This window comes from Carcharodon carcharias, chromosome 5 (genome assembly GCF_017639515.1).
Source record: "Carcharodon carcharias isolate sCarCar2 chromosome 5, sCarCar2.pri, whole genome shotgun sequence".
In the NCBI taxonomy this organism is placed as follows: domain Eukaryota; kingdom Metazoa; phylum Chordata; class Chondrichthyes; order Lamniformes; family Lamnidae; genus Carcharodon; species Carcharodon carcharias.
This window is the reverse complement of record NC_054471.1, coordinates 185,268,101-185,287,190: the sequence shown is the minus strand read 5'-3', so window position 1 is coordinate 185,287,190 and position 19,090 is coordinate 185,268,101. Positions and strand designations below refer to the sequence as shown.

General features: G+C 44.0%; 1 protein-coding gene across 1 annotated transcript in view; it reads right to left on the bottom strand.

Moving 5' to 3' along the window:
* Positions 1–19,090, bottom strand: part of apoba (apolipoprotein Ba) — an 87,794-nt gene that overhangs the window by 37,129 nt on the left and 31,575 nt on the right. Inside the window, exons 9-13 of the mRNA XM_041187430.1 lie at positions 16,197–16,282; positions 6,433–6,658; positions 4,554–4,781; positions 1,972–2,089; positions 1,732–1,878 (exon numbers count right to left, since the gene is read on the bottom strand). Of these exons, the coding sequence (XP_041043364.1) occupies positions 1,732–1,878; positions 1,972–2,089; positions 4,554–4,781; positions 6,433–6,658; positions 16,197–16,282 (805 nt within the window). The remainder of the gene's footprint in view (positions 1–1,731; positions 1,879–1,971; positions 2,090–4,553; positions 4,782–6,432; positions 6,659–16,196; positions 16,283–19,090) is intronic.

Sequence of the window (19,090 nt, the reverse complement as noted above, 5' to 3'; positions counted from 1 at the left end):
AGGGAAGTCTTTGTAAATCTATACAAGGCACTAGTTAGACCACACCTAGAACACTGTGAACAGTTTTGGTCCCGGTTTTAAGGAAAGACATACTGGCATTGGAGGTAGTCCAGAGAAGGTTCACTAGGTTGATCCTGGTTATGGAGGCATTTTCTTATGAGGAGGGGTTGAGTAGGTTGGGCCTATAGTCATTGAAGTTTAGAAGAATGAGAGGTGACCTTACTGAAACATATAAGATTCTTAGGTTCTTAGGGGGCTTGACAGGGTAGATGCTGAGAGGTTGTTTCCCCTTGTGGGAAAATCTAAGACCAGAGGCCATAATCTCAGAGTAAGGGGTTGCCCATTTAAGAGAGATGAGGAGGAATTTCTTCTCTCAGAAGATACTGAATCCATGGATTCTCTAGTGCAGAGGGCTGTAGAGACTGGATCATTAAGTATATTCAAGTCTGAGGTAGACAGAATTTTAATTAGTAAGGGAATCAAGGGGTATGGGTAAAAGGCAGTAAAGTGGTGTTGATGACTATCAGATCAGCCATGATCTCATTAAATGGTGGAGCAGACTCCATTAGCCAAATGGCCTACTTCTTCTCCTCCACCTTATGGTCTGATGGTTAATAAAATTGGCAGAATATTTGGGATTTCCTGGGGACATCATTGGGAAGGTAATTTGGTAAAACTTCAACTGAATTTTCCCAATTATGTCAGCAGGAAATTCCACCCACTGGTCTCACCTACGCACCGACTCCAATAAGGGACCCACTCAAAGAATCAAGGAATGAGCCCTCAAAGAAGATGAGTGGATTTTTTTTGACTGTGCTGTACACAGCACCCTGATGTAGAGCGCTCCTGCAAGTTCTTTTTCTCTGGAGCTCTCAGCAATCTCTTTTCCAATGCAACAAGCTTCAGCAGGTAGCTCTAAGCTCGTACAGCATTATTTTTGGGATGTGCATCACCCAGGGTTTTCTAGACTGTGTTACAGATTAACACAGTCATTAAGATAGACATTAAACTGTTGTTAACTTGCCAATGTGGCACAAAAACATAAACATTGGCAAAAAGACCAATGTTAAAAATCTATCGATCCATTGTCACTTGAATCCAGTTTTGTCGAATCTAAATGTGGCCCAGTAATAAAACTCACAGCATGTATATATAGCTGTGGTTACTGCAAGGACACATCTCGTTAGATTTCCTGAGAAGCTTGAAACTCTAGCCAGCATTCCGAGGTATATGTCCCCAAGAATAGCTTCAAGGCTAAGAGGGATATGTAGAAGATATATCTCCTTTACTCTGGTCTGTAGTTATCAATTTTGCCAAGAAGGGTAGAAACCTGTTGGAGGTGGATTCCATCCCAATTTCTAGCCTACCTATTCCTGGGCTGCCTGATGTCCACTCCTAAAAGGACCTTAAGTAACTAGGTACATATATTATAAGTGTAATCACCATCATTACTGCAAATAATAGATTACAAATTGAAAATGTTCTTGTGATGACATAGTTAGAGAGTAGCAAGAGTCATTCTAAGTACTTATTCATTTCCATGGTCTGCAGAACTGCAGAACTGCTTTTTCCCCTAAGTCTCTTGTTCCTTCTCTAACAGATTTTTAAAGTTCAGGGTTGATGTGACTTAAGTATTATTAATTGATTGTTCCTTTGTAGTGCCTTGTTCTACATGTTTCTCAATAAAAACAGCAAATATAGACACCTCTAAATTTCCAAAAGTGACATTACCTCATCGTTCAAGGTTATTTGTCTCAGAGCTTGAATTGCAGCTTGTTGAGTAGAGGAGGAAACTTTATCGTTGTTAATACATGATACAAGAACTGCATTAATTCCAGGCATTGCATTATCCATCGCCTGTCCCATGTTTCCTAGTGCCTGCAGAATGAAAACACATACTACAATTGTAGCCACATTCAATCCATTTCCAAATGTTAAGAAATCCATATTTGGCAAATTCTATCCTGTTACCTTGAGAGTCAGGTAGACGATGTCTTCATCACCAGAGCAGTCACTTCCAATTATGGACCTCATGTAATCCGCAACTGCTTTTACTTCTGGAACTACAGACTTTGTTTCAGCGTAAAATCTAGCAGGATTATTAAACGATTAACTGTTAGAATATGAAACTAGTGCCATCTATAAAGACATATCATGACATCAAAATCTTTCAGTATTGTTTACAGCATAATAGAAATATTTCTATTTAGAAATGAATATTACATTAATAATGCTTTTATTATTAATGTAATTTTTAAAATGAATTCATCTGTTTCAACAGTAAAATGACTTTTGGAATTATCGGAATAATAAATTAAGTATATTCAAGCACAGGTCAATAGATTTTTTGGGCACTAAAGGATTTAGGGGATATGGGGATGATGTTAGAAAGTGGAGTTTGGGTAGATCAGTCATGATCTTGTTGACTGGTGGAGCAGGCTCTGAAGGCCAAATAGCCTGTTCCAGCTTCTATTTGTTAAGTTTCTTGTGTTTCCCAAGTGATCAGAAGTGGTTTATCTATGTTTTTTGAGCTATAAATGTATGCCACCATAATCATTAATTAATTTACAATATCCTCCTCATAAATAGTAAACTATAGACTTCTGATATTTTAATTTTCATTCAGACGTTCATTTTATACCTCACTCTAATTATTTTACAATCTGCACATTGTATAAGATAATCCACTAAATTAATCACTTGCATTAACTAATTTATACAGTATAAGATGAATGTTAAATATTTAAATAGATACAAAATGCATGAAATTGTGTTTAGCTAAATTTTAATTGCTTGAGAAGTGCGAACTATCAATTTTGCAAGACCATGGGTTGAATTTAATGCCCCCCCCCCCCACTTCACCCCCGGAGGCAGGTTTGGAAGCGGGGAGCCAAATAATCAGCGATGATCCTTGGTGAAGGCCCAAGTATAGTACCGGCTGTGGCCATTGTTCCTGGTGGTGTTTCGCGTACTGGCCGATTGCCAGCCTCTGATTGGCCAGCAGCTCTCAGGGTTTGATATTTGCCTTGCTTGGGGCTTAATTCAATGCGAGGCGGGGTGGAGACCCCACTGCCTTCCCAACTCCCCCTGTTCAAGCTCTGGGTAGAAAATGGTGGAGGGCAGCCTTCCTGACTGGTGGTCAACTGAGGCCCTTAAGTAGCCAATTAAGGACCACTTAAAGGGCTTATCCTGCAGCTACTAGTATTCAACCAATGGCAAGTGGGGAATTTGCCATCTTGGAAGACCACCCAGCAAACCCTATTGAGTTTGCCTGCAACCTAGTAGGAGAGAGGGTCTCTCATTCTGAGGCACGCTGTGCCTAATTAAGAGGGGTGGGCCCGGAGACACCCACCCCATGACCCTGCTTGTGAAGCCCTTCTCCACCTTTGTCAGTGCCCCCCCCCCTCCCTGCGTGCAACCCCCATTCCACCCACACTTATCTCTCTTCAGGGATCCAGCAACAATCTCTGGTGGAGGCACAAGTGTAGTACCTGGCAGTGGCCACCTTTCCCAGTGGTATTGTTGGCACTGGAAAACTGCCAGTCTCTGATTGGCTAACAGGTCTCAGGGGCGGGATATCCCGGATATGTTTGGGGCTTAATTCAACAGGGGGCCCAAGGTTGTCCAGGTAAGTGCCTGATTGCTTTGGAATAGCACTGGAGTTCCTGGAGAAATGCGACGCGGGGTTCGCACCAGTTTTCCAGCAATGAGGTGGTGAATGGGACCCCATCACTAATATTAAGTTTCACCCATGGCATGCTCAAGTGTAATGATAATGCACTCCGATGTTGTTAAAGTCACTGCATTGTGCCTTGTAGAGACAAGGGAGCTGTACTTATGCATTGTGATGAATATGAAGACATCTTTGTAAGCACCTCATCTTGGTCACAGCTGGTAACCAAAATTTGGCACCATTAATTTGCAAGTGATTAACATTTATTGAACTAAAACATCAGGACTCTTCTGGACAGCAAATATTTTACAGCCTCAACAGTTAGGCTAGTTGGTGTACAACTGTTGAGTAACAGCAACTTTTTTTCTATTTGCTTAAAGTATCAAGAAGTAGAGCAACTCTAGTGCAACAGTTATAGCTTTCCAATTGAGGTCTGAAACTCTAACCCCAGTTGGAAATTATATTCCAACTTCTCTGCCTGCATCGAAAAATCATAGCCATTTATTTGATTTTCCACTAGATGGGTCACTGTAGAGTCACAGTTCTTCCTCTCAGAAACCTGGCAGGGTCTGTGTCACTCTGCATGAGTTCATCTTCTGCTAATTATTCACAGAAGTGCATTGAGAGTAGCTAGCAAGGCCTGCATCCCATACAAACTGTCCTTTGAAACACAAGCAGAACCAACTCTACATATATATCAATCTATATAAGGAAATAAAGGGAAGGGCAAACTGTATAAAAATAGCTGTTTCAAGAATGTTTGATATAGTTCCATAAAAATCTTCAGGATATTTGGTATTTGAAGTCAACAATACAAGTTCTATTTCTGGAAAAGCTTGCTATATATACAATAGATGCATTTATTAACTACTGCACTTACTTTCTTACTGTATGACTCAGGGCGTAAAAGACACCTCGTGTATGCCGGGTCTTTGCTTCATTAAGGATTCCCTGAATCATACTTGCAGATGGTGAAGCCATAAGTCCTATGGTATAGGTAACTGCATCCGCCACCAACGGAGGGACTGATTCACTTTGTAGAATATTCAGGATTGCTTCAAAACACTCTGGAGTACCACACTGGAGAAGTGCTTGAAAAGTAACATTCCTTTTAAAATGACAAAGTATGTTTAAGTACAGTTACTCAGGTGAGCATTATATACCAAAGTTAACAGCTTATGATAATAATGAGCATACGTTATTAAATTCTGAACTAAACAGCACCTTGTCCTTTTAATCTTCCCTGTCAGGTTATCAGTGCTCACCATTATTGCAGGGTTAATCAGACAGCAACTTCTAACATCTGCAGTTAAGCACAGAAGTCCAGAAGTTGCTGTCAGAGGCACCCTGCTACTTCACAGGATGCTTGCAGCCTTCACCAATAGTGTTTACACTGAAATGCTTGAAATGGCGTGAACTTGCTACACTTGCTCACCAGCTCCCAATTGCTGATGGCTGAAAAAGTTAGTGCATTCAGGTGTTAATGGGCTTTTAATGTTCTGATAAATGATAACTACTGCTGAAAAATCTCTCTCACCCTGAAAAAGTAATTTTACAAGTGTGCAATTTCATCCCCTCAGAAAAAATAGCATTGGAGATTTTAAAGTAAAAATTACGATAACATTTGTTTTTACTTCTCTGCCTGTCTCTTTTATGATTATTCAAAACAAAAACAGAATTACCTGGAAAAACTCAGCAGGTTTGGCAGCATTGATGTTGCCAGACCTGCTGAGTTTTTCCAGGTAATTCTGTTTTTGTTTTGGATTTCCAGCATCCGCAGTTTTTTTGTTTTTATCTTTTATGATTATGTCTTTCATCTCTCTTATTTTAATTCTATTTGCATTTCCCAGTATTTATTTCACTTTTGGTACATCACTTAAATCCAATATTCTTTCCTGCTCTACACTTATTCATTTGGGCTATGTGTGGTTCAATGAGAATCCATCAATATGATTGATTGCTTGACTGTTTCTTATCCTGCTCACAGGTGCCACAGATCCCCTTTAGAGCATGATGTGCTGGAAAAGATGTCCAATGACAGAAAGTGTGCGCTCCAAATCTTTGTGGGCAGCTGTCAGCGAGGTAAATGACTAGCATCCTTCCTTCGCCCCTGATTGCAAAGTCCAGGCTAATGAATCTGTAGAGCCCGACAACATGCTTATCCTGGAGATACAATGACCTAGGTTAGCACCTGGTGTGGATTTGGGGCAGCAAGCAAGTTGGAGACTGCCTGCACAGTGCCAAATGTCCCAATAGGTCTGGTCTGCTTCGAGGACCAAGTCAAATTGACATCTAGCCAACAGGCTGCAGGTGAAAAACAAACACCTACTGGAACTTAGCTGATGCCATAACTGGTGACACAGCCAACCCTCTGGGCTGGAAGAATGTAGATCCAAGGGGGGGATCTGATTTTTAGAGGGAAAAGCTGGAGTGGCAGTGGTCCGATCCTCATTATGTTGGACCCAGAGGAGCACTTCTTTGAATCCCAGTCCCAAAATAGCAGTACAGTAAAAAAGTACAGGACCACTTTGGCTGCTCTGCCAGCTATAAGCATGTTTTAAATTATAAATGTTGGTACTAATAAATACTTGAGCACGTTTTAAATTATAAATGCAAAGTTGGTACTAACAAATACTTTTCTCACAGTATAGAAAGTTTTGAGTGTGCTAATGTCACTAACTAGTCCTTTTAGCAACAACTATTTTATGCTCCTTTTATGGATAGGTACTGTGGAACAAATACCAAATTATCTTGATTACCTGGATCCTTCCATTTTGATGAATTTAGGTAAAGCAGTTTCAAATGTATCTTTCTCCAACATCCTCAATTCGCCAACAAACTTTTGGAACAGATTAGCTCTTTGCTGGTTCTGACCGCTCTCAGATAGTCTGACCAGATCCTGTAGGGATGACAGTGCAGAATCTGCATTCTTTGCTCTATTATCAGCACGCTCCAAAGTCAATTCTTTCCTGATTGTTGATTCATCTATAAAAGATCATTTAAAAAGAGCTCTTAGTGTCCACGCTGAAATAAATCTATTATCCATAATAATTTTACTGTTCAAAATGATTAACATTTTATATCCTTGTTAATCATGCTATGATGGACATTATAAGGATAATTTAACTGGAAGTAGGTTTGGGAGGTGGGAAGTGGGGTGATGTCAAGTCCACCCACCTGGTTGAGAACCAGACTATAAGAACATAATAAATAGAAGCAAGATTAGACCATTCAGCTCCGTCATTCAATAAGATCATGGTTGAACTGCTACCTCAGCTAGACCTTCCCATATTATCCCCATATCCCTTGAGTACCCAAAAATCTATTAAACTCTGTCTTGAATACACTCAATGACTAAGCATCTATTCTTTGCAGTAGAGAATTCCAAAGGTCCATGACCCTTAGAGTAAACAATTCTTTTCCTGATATCAATTCTAAACGGCATACTCCCTTGTCCTAAGACTATGACCCCCTTGTCCCAGACTCCTGGCCAGAGGAAATATCTGCACAATGTTTGCCTTGTCAAAACCCTGAAGAATTTTATCTGTTTCAATTAGATCATCTCTCATTCTTCCAAATTCAAGAGAATATAGGCTTTGTCGACTCAATTTTGCCTCATAGGACAATCCCCTCATCCCAGAAATCAGTCCAGTGAGCCTTTGCTGCAATTCCTCTGAGGTTAGCTTCCCAAACGGTGGGATCGCAAAATAAGGTTTTGGCATTGCAAGCTGCAGCTGATTTGGAGCTGTAACTGGTTTCTAACAGTTGCAAACCCCCTTTAAATGCTTATGTTCTCTCTTTCCTTTTGTTTGGGTAGGGGCATAGCCCAATAGTCTACTCTCAGAGGTCCCAATTGCTGTAAAAAAAAGTACTGTGAATAGGTCGGTGCTCATCTTTATTGGAGAAACCCAGCTTTTTACGACATCTCCCCCGTGCTAAACCCCTGGCAAATCGGCAGGCCTGGAAGCGGACTATTATCCACTCTCGGGTGGGATTGGGTTTCCAATGCGATTTCACATTGGGTGGCCAATTAAGGGCAGCCCAGACTGAAACACGTCTTCTCAATGGTCGGAAGGCCTGGGTGGGGAGGGAGCCTATCAGGTGTCGGGTCCAATGGCGATCTGATGGGGAATTTAAAAGCAGCAGAGGCATCTCCCTGAAGGTTGCCAGGGGGCACTTTGTAGCTTTGCAGTTGTTTGACAAAACGTCTTTTTTGAGCAGCAATGGGACCTGCACCTGCTGGGCACACCAGGCAGGAGGGCAAGTCCTGTGGGCAATCGCTTCCCCCTCCCGGTTCTCGGATGAGTGCCTCGAGACCCTCGTGGAGGAGGCCAATAAACATCCTCATCCCCAGGGATGGCAAGAGGAGGCCACCGCACCTGGCCAAGAAAGCATGGGCAGAGGTGGAAGTCCAGCCCCATGGCCATCATGTTGTGCAGCGCACATGGGCGCAGCACCGCAAACCATTCAACGATCTGCTGCGCTCAGTAAAGGTGAGTATTGAGTTGGCATGGATTTGTGCGGAGAAGTGTTAACGGCTGGCTGCCCCTCCATGATGCCCAGAGGTGCAAGAGACTGAGTGCCAACTGTGAATGACATCAGTTCCAGCCAAGGTGGTGATCTCCAGCTTGGCCTGATTGTTCTGCGGGTTGAGGGCCACGACTTGAATGTACCCTGCAAGGTTCCTCAGGTGGGGTTGGCCAGGTTACAATGGCGCTGCAGGTAGAAAGCGGACTAATCAATGCTGCTCTGTCCTTTCAGGAGAAAAGAAACCAGAACAACATTGAGAAGTCAAGGACAGGCGGAGGCCTCCCAAACCTACTCATATTGACATGGAATGAGATGGATGCTTCAGAGATGGAGTCTGGTGCCCAGCTCGTTTCACCAGTCTTGGAAAGGCAGGGGTCTCTGACGTAGGTAAGAGTGTAGTGCACAGATGTGAGAGTGTTGGAGTGTGTAAACACTGTTGTGCTGTCTCACCTGTAGTGGAAACCTCAAACCTGGAGTCTCCATTACTTATTGAAAGACAAGGGCACCATGATGCAGATCCCCATTGTCTCACCAGCCCACCTAACATGCACAGTGACAGTGTGATGACTAATACTAAAGACATGTCGTTTTCTCCCTTAGAATCGCCATGCAGCAAACAATTGCAGGACCCCGATGAGCCACCCTTGATGCTGGAGAACCAACGGCCATCAGATGTACCTGTGTCACACCCCCGCTCTGCACCAGGGCACTAGATTGTCGGCTACAATGTCACTGCACAGCAGTGAGAGCGTGACACAGTTGCATGAAGAGCAGGCGGAGGCAGAGAGTGCCCAGGGCGCCAGCAGTCGGAGGACTGCTGGAGACCAGGACCATGCTGTGTCCAAGGCAGATCACGAGCCTCTGGAGTCATCCGTTAGGCGGCAGATGCTGGATGTCCAGCGGGATGTGCAGGAGGATCTGGTGGAGATTCCTGAGGGTTTGCGTGCCATGTCTCTGTCATGGAGGAGTCCATGCGGAGCATGGGCACTGCGTTGACCTTCATTACCGAGCACAATGCCTCCTCCAAATGAAAGATTGGTGACTAACATGGAGAGGCAGCTCCAGGAACAGAATCAGGGGCTCCTGGGGTTGCACTCGGACTTGAAAGCTCTCACATAGGCAATGGCCTTAGGAGGTCACTGCCAGTGAGAGATCGATGAGACACCTAATATTTCTCCTAGGTGCCCAGCCATCAATGGCGAACAGAAAGGTCCAGATCTACATCACATTGGTGCATGAGCTGCTTGTCATCCCTGTGGGCTCATCTCAGGGGTCCCTAAATGATGGCAGCACCTCCTCCACCTCTGCCAGTGACCGTGGCATCTGATGAGGCCGCGATGACTGTGGAGTGCCCGGCCATGGTGCTGGATGCTCACTCCCAGGTGGGGCTTGCACCGACTCCACTGGCCAGAGGACGACCGCCAGCAAGGTCATCAAGACCAACAGGACAGCACAGCAACAGGCTGTCTCCAACGTCGCTGCCAGCGAGGGCGGGGGTGGGGGGAGGCGCAGTGGCCAAGACACAGCGCTCGCAAATGTAAGTTTAAGGCACCGTGAGCACAAGAGGGACTTTTCACAGGTGATCAGGTGATCCTCTGTTCCGCCATATTTTGTTAATATGTTTACTGGTGTGACTATTAACACCTTATGTTGTTATGTTCATTTTCTGTGAGTGCGAACTTCATGTGAATTTTGCTTTTGTGTTAATGGCCTGAGTATGCTTCAATTGTTTAGTAGATGCAGGGTACGCCAGTATCTAATGCTGGACATGAGTGGCTCTAAACTTTATTACACAGGAACTGAGTGGTCTTTAGAATGGGTCATTTCAAACATTCGGTAAGGAGGTAGCACCCCTGGCATGAGGTGAAAGCAGTGCCTTGGCAGTATAGCTGAAGGAGCATTGGATCAAGGCCTCCCTGGCGTCCCTGCCTCTCTGAAGGTTCCGGGGTCTACCTCCATGTCCTCTCGGTGCTCTTCCCCGGGCTCCTCTTCTGATCCACCACTGGAGTCATCATCTGTGGCCTGTGGAGCTGTCTCAAGATCCTCTTCCTCCAGTGGGTCCCCCCTTGCCAGAACCAAATTGTGGAGGGCACAGCATGCAATGAATATCAGAGACACATGCTCTGGAGGGTATTGTAGTGCTCCACCTGAACGGTCCAGGCATCTGAAACTTATCGTCAACAGACCTATGGTCCTCTCTATCACCGCCCTTGTGAAGGCGTGACTCCTATGATAACACTGCTCTGCTTCTGTTCTGGGTGCTGGAGAGGTGCCATGAGCCACCTTTTCAATGGATAGCCCTTGTCACCCAGCAGCCATCCATCCATTTGAGCTGGAGCCATGAAGAGCTCTGGCACCTGTGCCTGTTTGAGGATGTATGCATCATGGGAGCTGCCAGGGTACCTTGCACAGACTTGAAGAATCTGCCTCTTGTGGTCATAAAATATCTGGAAATCATGGAGTGGAAGCCCTTGTTGTTGACGAAGGCACCCGGCTGACCCGCTGATGCCTTGAAAGCCACATGTGTGCAGTCACCGTGGGTTTGGGGGAACTCAGCAATTGCAGCGAAGCCTCTGGTTCACTCAGCCTTGTCTGTCCAGAAATGAATAAATGTCATGACCCCCCTGAACAGAATATCAGTCACCAGCTGCACACAACTGTGGACAGCTGATTGGGAGACTCCACACAGATCCCCCACTAACCCCTGGAAAGAGCCAGAGGCATTGAAGTTGACGGCCACTGTGACCTTCAGAACCACTGGCCTGGGATGGCTACCTACACAGTTGGAGGTGATCTCTGTCCTAATCCTATGACAAATGGAGGTCACGGTCTCCCTGGAGAGTCGGAGTCTCCTTTGACACTGCACCTCTGACATGTTGAGGTAGCTGCATCGCTGCCTGTACACTCTGGCGTCTTTTATGGTCCCTTCTGCCTTGGACTCCCTGCTGGCCCTGCGCCCCCTGGGCCTGCGTCTCTCTTTCCCAGGTCGCTCTCTTGGACTCTGCCTATGGTCACATGCCCTCTTCTCCCTTCTGCCCCTCTCTTCCTTCTCAGAGGAGGTGCCACCAGTGCAGTAGACAATCCCCATTACCAGAGAAACAGAAGGCTGTCTGGTGACTAGAAGAGGCACCAATGATTCCTGAAATGAAGGTTAGCAATGCAAATACAAAAGCTCAAAACAGAGATAAAGTTGTCAAGTTTCACTAAGCAACCAGCAGCAAACTATCTCCTAAACTCCTCATTGATCACAAAGCAATGCTCCAGACCCTTTTAATCCTGCCCTTGGATGACAATTTGTTAAAAATGAGCTGCCCATCTGTCCATTTTGCCCATGCGACGAAATTGTGGACTGTCGGCCTTTTAATACCTTAATTGGTCCTTGAGTTGTTGGTGGGTGCAGCTCTGACCCCCACGCATGCCCGCTGACCTCAGCATTGCTCGCGTGCACGATGATGTCGGGATGCACGCCCAATGCCATTTTGCACAATTTCACATGCGTTAGGGTTGAGGAGCGCGCCCGACCTTGGAATGCAAAATTCAGGCCCCTGTTCCCCCACCCAGCCCCCCATCCCCCCCACCCCTCCGAAGAACTGAAGCCCCCTGCTCAACAACTGAAGCCTCCACCCCACCTCAACAATGGGAGCCTCCCCAACTCCGCAGATTTTCACTCTGGAGTCACACCAGGTCTGAAGCATTAAAATGGGATCAGACTGGGAAAAGGTTTGGTTGGCGCTGACCTAAAGCAAGTATACCCTCTCTCAAGTAAAGAAAGCAACGCTGTACTTATCACTCTGCTTATTTTTACCCAAATTGCCAATTTGCTCTGCCAGCTTTTGAACTTAAACTTTCCTGAATCCGTCCAATCCCGCGTGTCCTTTAATGTAAAGCCTTGTTTGTTGTTCTAGCTTTTTGATTCATCAGGACATTGGCCCCAGCCTTGTTCAAGTGTTGCCTACTTTTTTTTTAATTCATTCATGGATGGCTGGGCCAGCATTTATTGCCCATCCCTTGTTACCCTTGAGAAGGTGGTGGTGAGCTGCCCTCTTGAACCGCTGCAGTCCATGTGGTGTAGGTACACCCACTGTGCTGTTAGGGAGGGAGTTCCAGGATTTTGACCCAGCGACAATGAAGGAACAGCGATGTATTTCCAAGTCAGGATGGTGAGTGGTTTGGAGGGGAATTTCCAGATGGTGGTGTTCCCATCTACCTGCTGTTCTTGTCCTTCTAGATGGTAGTGGTTGTGGGTTTGGAAGTTGCAGTCTAAAGAGCCTTGGTGAGTTGCTGCAGTGCATCTTGTAGATGGTACACACTGCTGTGACTGTGTGTCAGTGGTGGAAGGAGTGAATGTTTGTGGATGGATGCCAATCAAGTGGACTGCTTTGTTCTGGATGGTGTCAAGCTTCTTGAGTGTTGTTGGAGCTGCACTCATCCAGGCAAGTGGAGAGTATTCCATCACACTCCTGAACTGTGTTTTGTAGATGGTGGACAGGCTTTGGAAAGTCAGGAGCTGAGTTACTCACCGCAGGATTCCTAGCATCTGACCTGCTCTTGTAGCCACAGTATTTATATGGCTAGTCCAGTTCAGTTTCTGTCAATGGTAAACCGCAGGATGTTGATAGTGGGGGATTCAGCGATGATAATGCCATTGAACATGAAGGGGTGATAGTTTGATTCTTTCTTGTTGGAGGTGGTCATTGCCGGGCACTTGTTTGGTGCAAATGTTACTTGTCACTTGTGAAGCAAGCCTGGATATTGTCCAGGTCTTGCTGCATTTGGACATGGACTGCTTCAGTATCTGAGGAGTCACAAATGGTGCTTAACATTGTGCAATCATCAATGAACATCCCCAGTTTTGACCTTATGATGGAAGGGAGGCCATTGATGAAGCAGCTGAAGATGGTTGGCCCTAGGACACTACCCTGAGGAACTCCTGCAGTGATGTCCTGGAACTGAGATTATTGACTTCTAACAAGCACATCCATCTTACTTTGTGGTAGCTATGACTCTAACTAGTGCAAAGTTTTCTCCCTGATTCCCATTGACTCCAGCTTTGCTAGGGCTCCTTGATGCCACACTTGGTCAAATGCTGCCTTGATGTCCACTGTAACAGAACAGCTTCCTCTTTCACCAGTACTACTTCCAGATTTCTGCTGAATTGAAACCTGTGGCTCCCACAGCAGTCTTTCACCATTTAACATATTAATCCTCTAATTTTTTTTCTGCCATTTTCCATGTGGCTCAAGTAACATTCCAGAGAAGCTTTTCATTTCAATTTTGACCCTAGCTTTTCAAACTCTCCCAATAGAATCTCATTCACAGTTTTATCTATATCATTGCTTCTACTGTGGACCATGACAAATGGATCCTCCTCTCCTGCTCCAAGTTCTTCTCCAGCTTTGAGGAGACCATCCTTAACTTTCATACCGGGCTGGCAACACAACCTTCGGAACTCCTGGTCGCAGCTTCACAGAACAGTATCTATTTCCCTGACCAAACTATCTTCTACCATCATTTCATTGTTTTTCGCTCTCCCCACTTGAATAACCTCCTGTACCATGGTGCCATGTCAGATTACTCATCCATCCTGCAGACTTTACACTCATTCACACAGATAGCAGGAACATCGAACACGTTGGTAAGGGCAAAGGCTGAGGCACCTCCTACACAGTGACTCACAGTTACGCGGTCTAGTCCTTAACTACTAACCAGACCAGTGCCTTTAGAAAAGCAATGGGTCTGGCTGTTTCCTGAGTCAAACTGTCCAGGTAGCACACTCCTTCCTGATATCATTCAATGTCTACACTTCAGACTCCAGCTTAACAATTTTGAGCTGAAGTTCCTCAAGATGCACATGGTTGCCCGGGACCATAATACTCCCCTCAAATTCCCACATGCTGCAGTTGTGCACACTATTTATACTGCCGTATGTAACCTTTTTTTTATTTATTGAATTAATTGAAGTTTATATATTTAATCAACATAGCTTATTTTATTTTTAATACCTTGAGGCCAGCTGCACACTCAAAATTGCCCAATAAGACAATTGCCCAGCTTTGGGAAGGTCACAATTGTGAATAGCAGGTCCACCCACCCATACATGGGTGGAGAGGTGCATGAAGGAAGTGGTGGGAGGATACTTCAGGCTATTTTGTGAGTGAGGAACAGGGAATCCCAAGGCAGCAGAGACCGTACTTTTTTGTGGGTCTGGAGAAATACTCCTGCATGGTCTGTACACATTAAAGAAAATTTCTGAGGTCCCATTATGGGCTTCCTCCCCTTCCCCAGGTTTTACTGGTGATGGGGTAAAGCAGACAACATTGATTAGCTTCCCATGGCACAGCCCCCCTTGATTTTCCCTTCAAGTGAAGTCACAGGGGACAAGGTTGGGTGGAATGCATTATGAAAAAGAAAACCAGGTTTGCATTTAAATAGCACCTTTCATGACCACCAGACATCTCAAAGAACTATACAGCCAATGAACTACTTCTGAAATGTCGTCACTATCGTAATGCAGGAAACATAGTAGCCAATTTGCGTGCAGCAAATCCCCCCAAAAACTGTAATGTGATAACGATAATCTGTTTTTATGATGTGGATCAAGGGATAAATATTGACCAGGACTCCAGAGAAGTTCCCCTGCTTTTCTTTGAAATAGTACCATGGAACTTTTACATCCACCCAAGCAGGCAAATGGGACCTTGGTTTAACATTTTGTCCAAAAGGTGGCCATGCAAGCTATTTTGTGTTTGGGCTTCATTTATATCTCCCCACTGAGCTGCACACACAACATGGGCATACGGCAGCAGCTCGACATTTCTGGGCCAGCCGATGATCATGATGATGATGATGATGTTGGCCTGCAGTTATCTCTGGGCAGGGGAGTGGGGAGGCGGACATGGAATGGCTTTAAAGCCCAAGCCTGGACCTAGGCCACTTCTGTGAGGCCAGGAAAAGCTCCATTAAAATATTATCTAGAAACTTTTCCAGGCCGTTATTTAAGAACTATTCAGGCCTCCAAATGCCAGGAAATAAGTGTGGAATGCTCATGGCACCACTCCGCCCATCAGCCTCTGCAAATTATGACTGAGGTCCTAACTACAATTTAGGTCACTAATGCCCGGACGACGAGATTGACTGCCTGTAACAGGTTAGTGCCCTGGAAGCCCATTTAAAAATGGCAATCACTAAAATCCTGACCTTAATGGGACAGTACATTAGCTGACCCGGTTTTGAGGTTGTTATCACAACATTAGCATTGATTAGGCCAGGTAAGCATTTTACTGTAAGTTTGCCCCATGTCTTGTTCCCCCACCAGGTTTCATTGGCGTGTTGGGAACGCAACACCCAGCACACTCCTGGGCTGAAAATGGTGGTGTAGCTCCCTTCCACATTCCTCCTCTTTTTTTGAAAATAATAAATGAAGCTGCCATCCATTTCCAGTGGGTGTGCTGACCACCAAAACTGAGGCTCAAGCGAAAGTCACAGCGAGCAGGACTCTGGTAGGAATTCAGCATTTTCTTTCAATTTTCATCCGGGTACCATCCCATTCATGTTGAAAGCTGGGGTGAGAAAGAAATGAGAATCTCCCCCCCATCTAATCTTCCCATGAATGGTATAATCTATATTAAAATCCTCCCCTCACATTTATTTCCTAGAGCACATAGTGCAATACTGATTGCTTATTGCTCATGATCTTCCAATCATTAATGAGGAGATCACACCAAACTTCCAAAGACAAGTTTTCAGTGGATTAGGCTCCCAACTGAGAGTGTAAAGGCATAAAATTACCTCCACGCTTCATTTCAATATACAATAATTTAAATTTACCATAATCCAAATCATATAGTATTTTATGGACTTTTACAGAAAAGTAGTGATAAGCTAGAGACTGATTTTTTTCATTCCCACTGGAAAAGATTTCAAAGTATAAAACCAAGATAAAATAATACTGTAAACAAGATCTATAAAACATAGTTTAAGATCTGTATCTTACCTTTAGCAAAGTATCTGATATTGGTCTGACTGAAACTCTCAAGTCTAAGTGTCTGCTTTACATGTGACATAGCTCCATATTGATCTCTAACAAAGAAATAAAATCTTAAGTCACAACTACATCAAGCACTTTATAATGGCTATACTGACAAAAGACAGTTTTAGGTTTCCAATTACATAAAGCTTAGGTGCAAAAACATTTAACGTGCATTTGGACTAGAGGTGGGAGATCACCTCCAACTTTTGATTTTAATGCCTAGAAATGTTCCTCTGTTGCCCAGTATACTGAGAACATTTCAGCTGTAAACTTTTTTATGTTTAACAGATAGGCAGGGGGCTCTCTGGTAACATCAAGATGTAACTGGCACTCTGATGTTGGTACATGAAATGCCATTGACCTATACAGCGAACAATGGAGAAGTGCTGTCATAAAATGGTTCCATGCCCCGTTGCTGCACTTCTGAAACAATATATGCAATAAAAATTGTTCCTATTTTCAGGAATTCAATAAAACTAATGAGTGGGTTTTTTGTGACAATTTCCACTGGAAAGGAGAACAAGCCACCTTGCTTAAGCAATCTAAGGCCTCACATATGCTCTATTTTGGCCATACTTGTTGTGGAGATTGAATTGAGCAACTGTCGCAGCAGCTGAAAGTGGCTTAAAGCTTTCTCCTGACATCTGATTAATTGTTTTTCACAGTGGAAACGCTAATCAAATTGGAAGGTTGAAAAGTTAGCCTTTCTTTAACCAAGTGGGTAGTTTAGCCGTGAACTTATGTGTACAAAAATGTTTATGGGGTATAGGTTAATATGGAGGATACATGAAGGGAGCAATGATTAACAGAAAGTGTGCCAAAGAACATTACAATAGCCAAAGCATAAATGGCTTATTTTTCTTAAATTGCCATTTGAATGTGCATTCAACAAAATGAATACATTAACCGAAGATTCTTAAAAAGGAGTTTAAAAGAATATTTACATTTTTCTTTGATAGTTACCAGTTTGAGAAATACAATAAAGTTGTCCAGGTATCCCAGTTTAAAATGCATTCTAATGTCAAGTTTTCATTTTAGTGTGGTTGGTAAATTAGGGACATCCCCCGAAAAGTGATGCTGCCATTTTAGTTTCAGCATAGTCACTGAGCATGCTCATTCTTTTTGAGAAAAAATCTGCTGCTTCCTGCCTCCCTCTTCCAGCCCTCCAACTCATCACCTCTCCCACTCGCTGACCATCTTAACTTGCCGATCCTCCTGCTTGCTGACCATTCCAAACTGCTGATCCACCCGCTTGTCTTGTTTCTTGTTTCAATGACGCACACAGGTAGTCGACATTGTAGCTGAGCTAACTTTATTGATACCATGTATTCCTATCATGAACACATATCTGCAGTAACTGAATTCTATCAAGACAGGCTCCAACATGTGCTATCTGATCTTCAACCCCCAGGTCAGGTGATGCCATAAAAAGTACAGCATATCATATAGGTTCTAATATTGGAGTCCACAACCACAATCAGCTATTATCATGACAGTTCTTTTATTTTTAAACAAAAACTGCTCTGCTACTCAAGTACACAAAGTCTCTTATTTATTCTTTCTCATTCTGTTTTGATCAGTCTGTTTTGTCTTTTACTCTGTATCTCTGTGCTTTTTCACAAATCTTCCACTGGATGTTCTGAATAGTGACAGAGGTGATTTTGAAGGACAAGGGGCTTCCTCCAGTTCTGTGTCACTACCACCCCTTGGATAGTTTTCAGGACTCTCAGGCTTTGTCTGGTTATCTGTTGCTTCACTGGCGCATTCTTTCAGTTTTTGATCTTCAGCTACACTTTCTGGTTCAGAGCAGGGTTGTGTTTCATTTCCGTTTTCTTCTGTACTGTTGTCCATTTGGACTCTGCACTATGCAAAATCTTGGTTCTCCTAAGATTCCTGTGACAACAGCAGCATTCCAGATCCCTTCATGCTGAATTCTCACTGTCTCTCCCATGTTCAGGTCAGGTAGAGGTCGGGCGCCTCGATCAAATTATTGTTTCTGCTTCTGCTGTCTCAGTGTGATCAGGTCCTGCACGATGTATCTCACTGGCTGTGGAAATAACAATTGGAGCACAGTTGGAAGCTTAGTTCTTCACAGGAGCTGTGCTGGAGATGATCCAATGCTCTCTAATGGAGTATTCCTGAAATCCAGATAGAAATCCAGCAGAGCTAGGTAGGGGTCTCTTCTTTCTGTCTTTGCCTTCCTCAACAGGTGTTTTAAGGTCTGCGTGGTACTTTCCACCATTCCATTGGATTGTGAGTATTTGGGACTTGATGTAGTGTAGCAAAACTCACAATCCTGTGGAAATTTGTGAAACTCAGTGCCTGAGAACAGTGGACTGTAATCTGAGACCAGCACTTCGGGTTTGCCTTGGTGAGCAAAAAATGATTTTAAATGAGTTATTACTGTGATGCTCTTACTGTGATGCTCTTACTATCATTTCTCAGCAGCACAGACTCAAAAAACTTTGAGTAATAATCTATTGCTAGACAGTACTTACTATTGTCAAATGTGAACAAATCCATTCTAATTTTCTGCCAGGGCCTCTCTGGAACACTGTGTGGTTGAAGTGGTTTTCTTTGTTGGAATTTACTGTACATTTGGCACACTGCAAATGCATTCACCATTTCCCCGATTTGTGCTCCTATTACAGGCCAATGCATTACATCTCGAGCTCTTCCCCTGCATGTTTCTATGCTGAGGTGACATGCATGTGCTGCAGCATTTCTTTCCTCAGTGTTGTAGGAATTATAATCTTACATCCCTTGAAAAGTATTCCTTCTGCTACATGAAGTTCCTCACAAAAGTTCCAGTGCTCTTGTACATCAGAAGGGGCTCTGCTCCGATGTGTGGGCCAGAC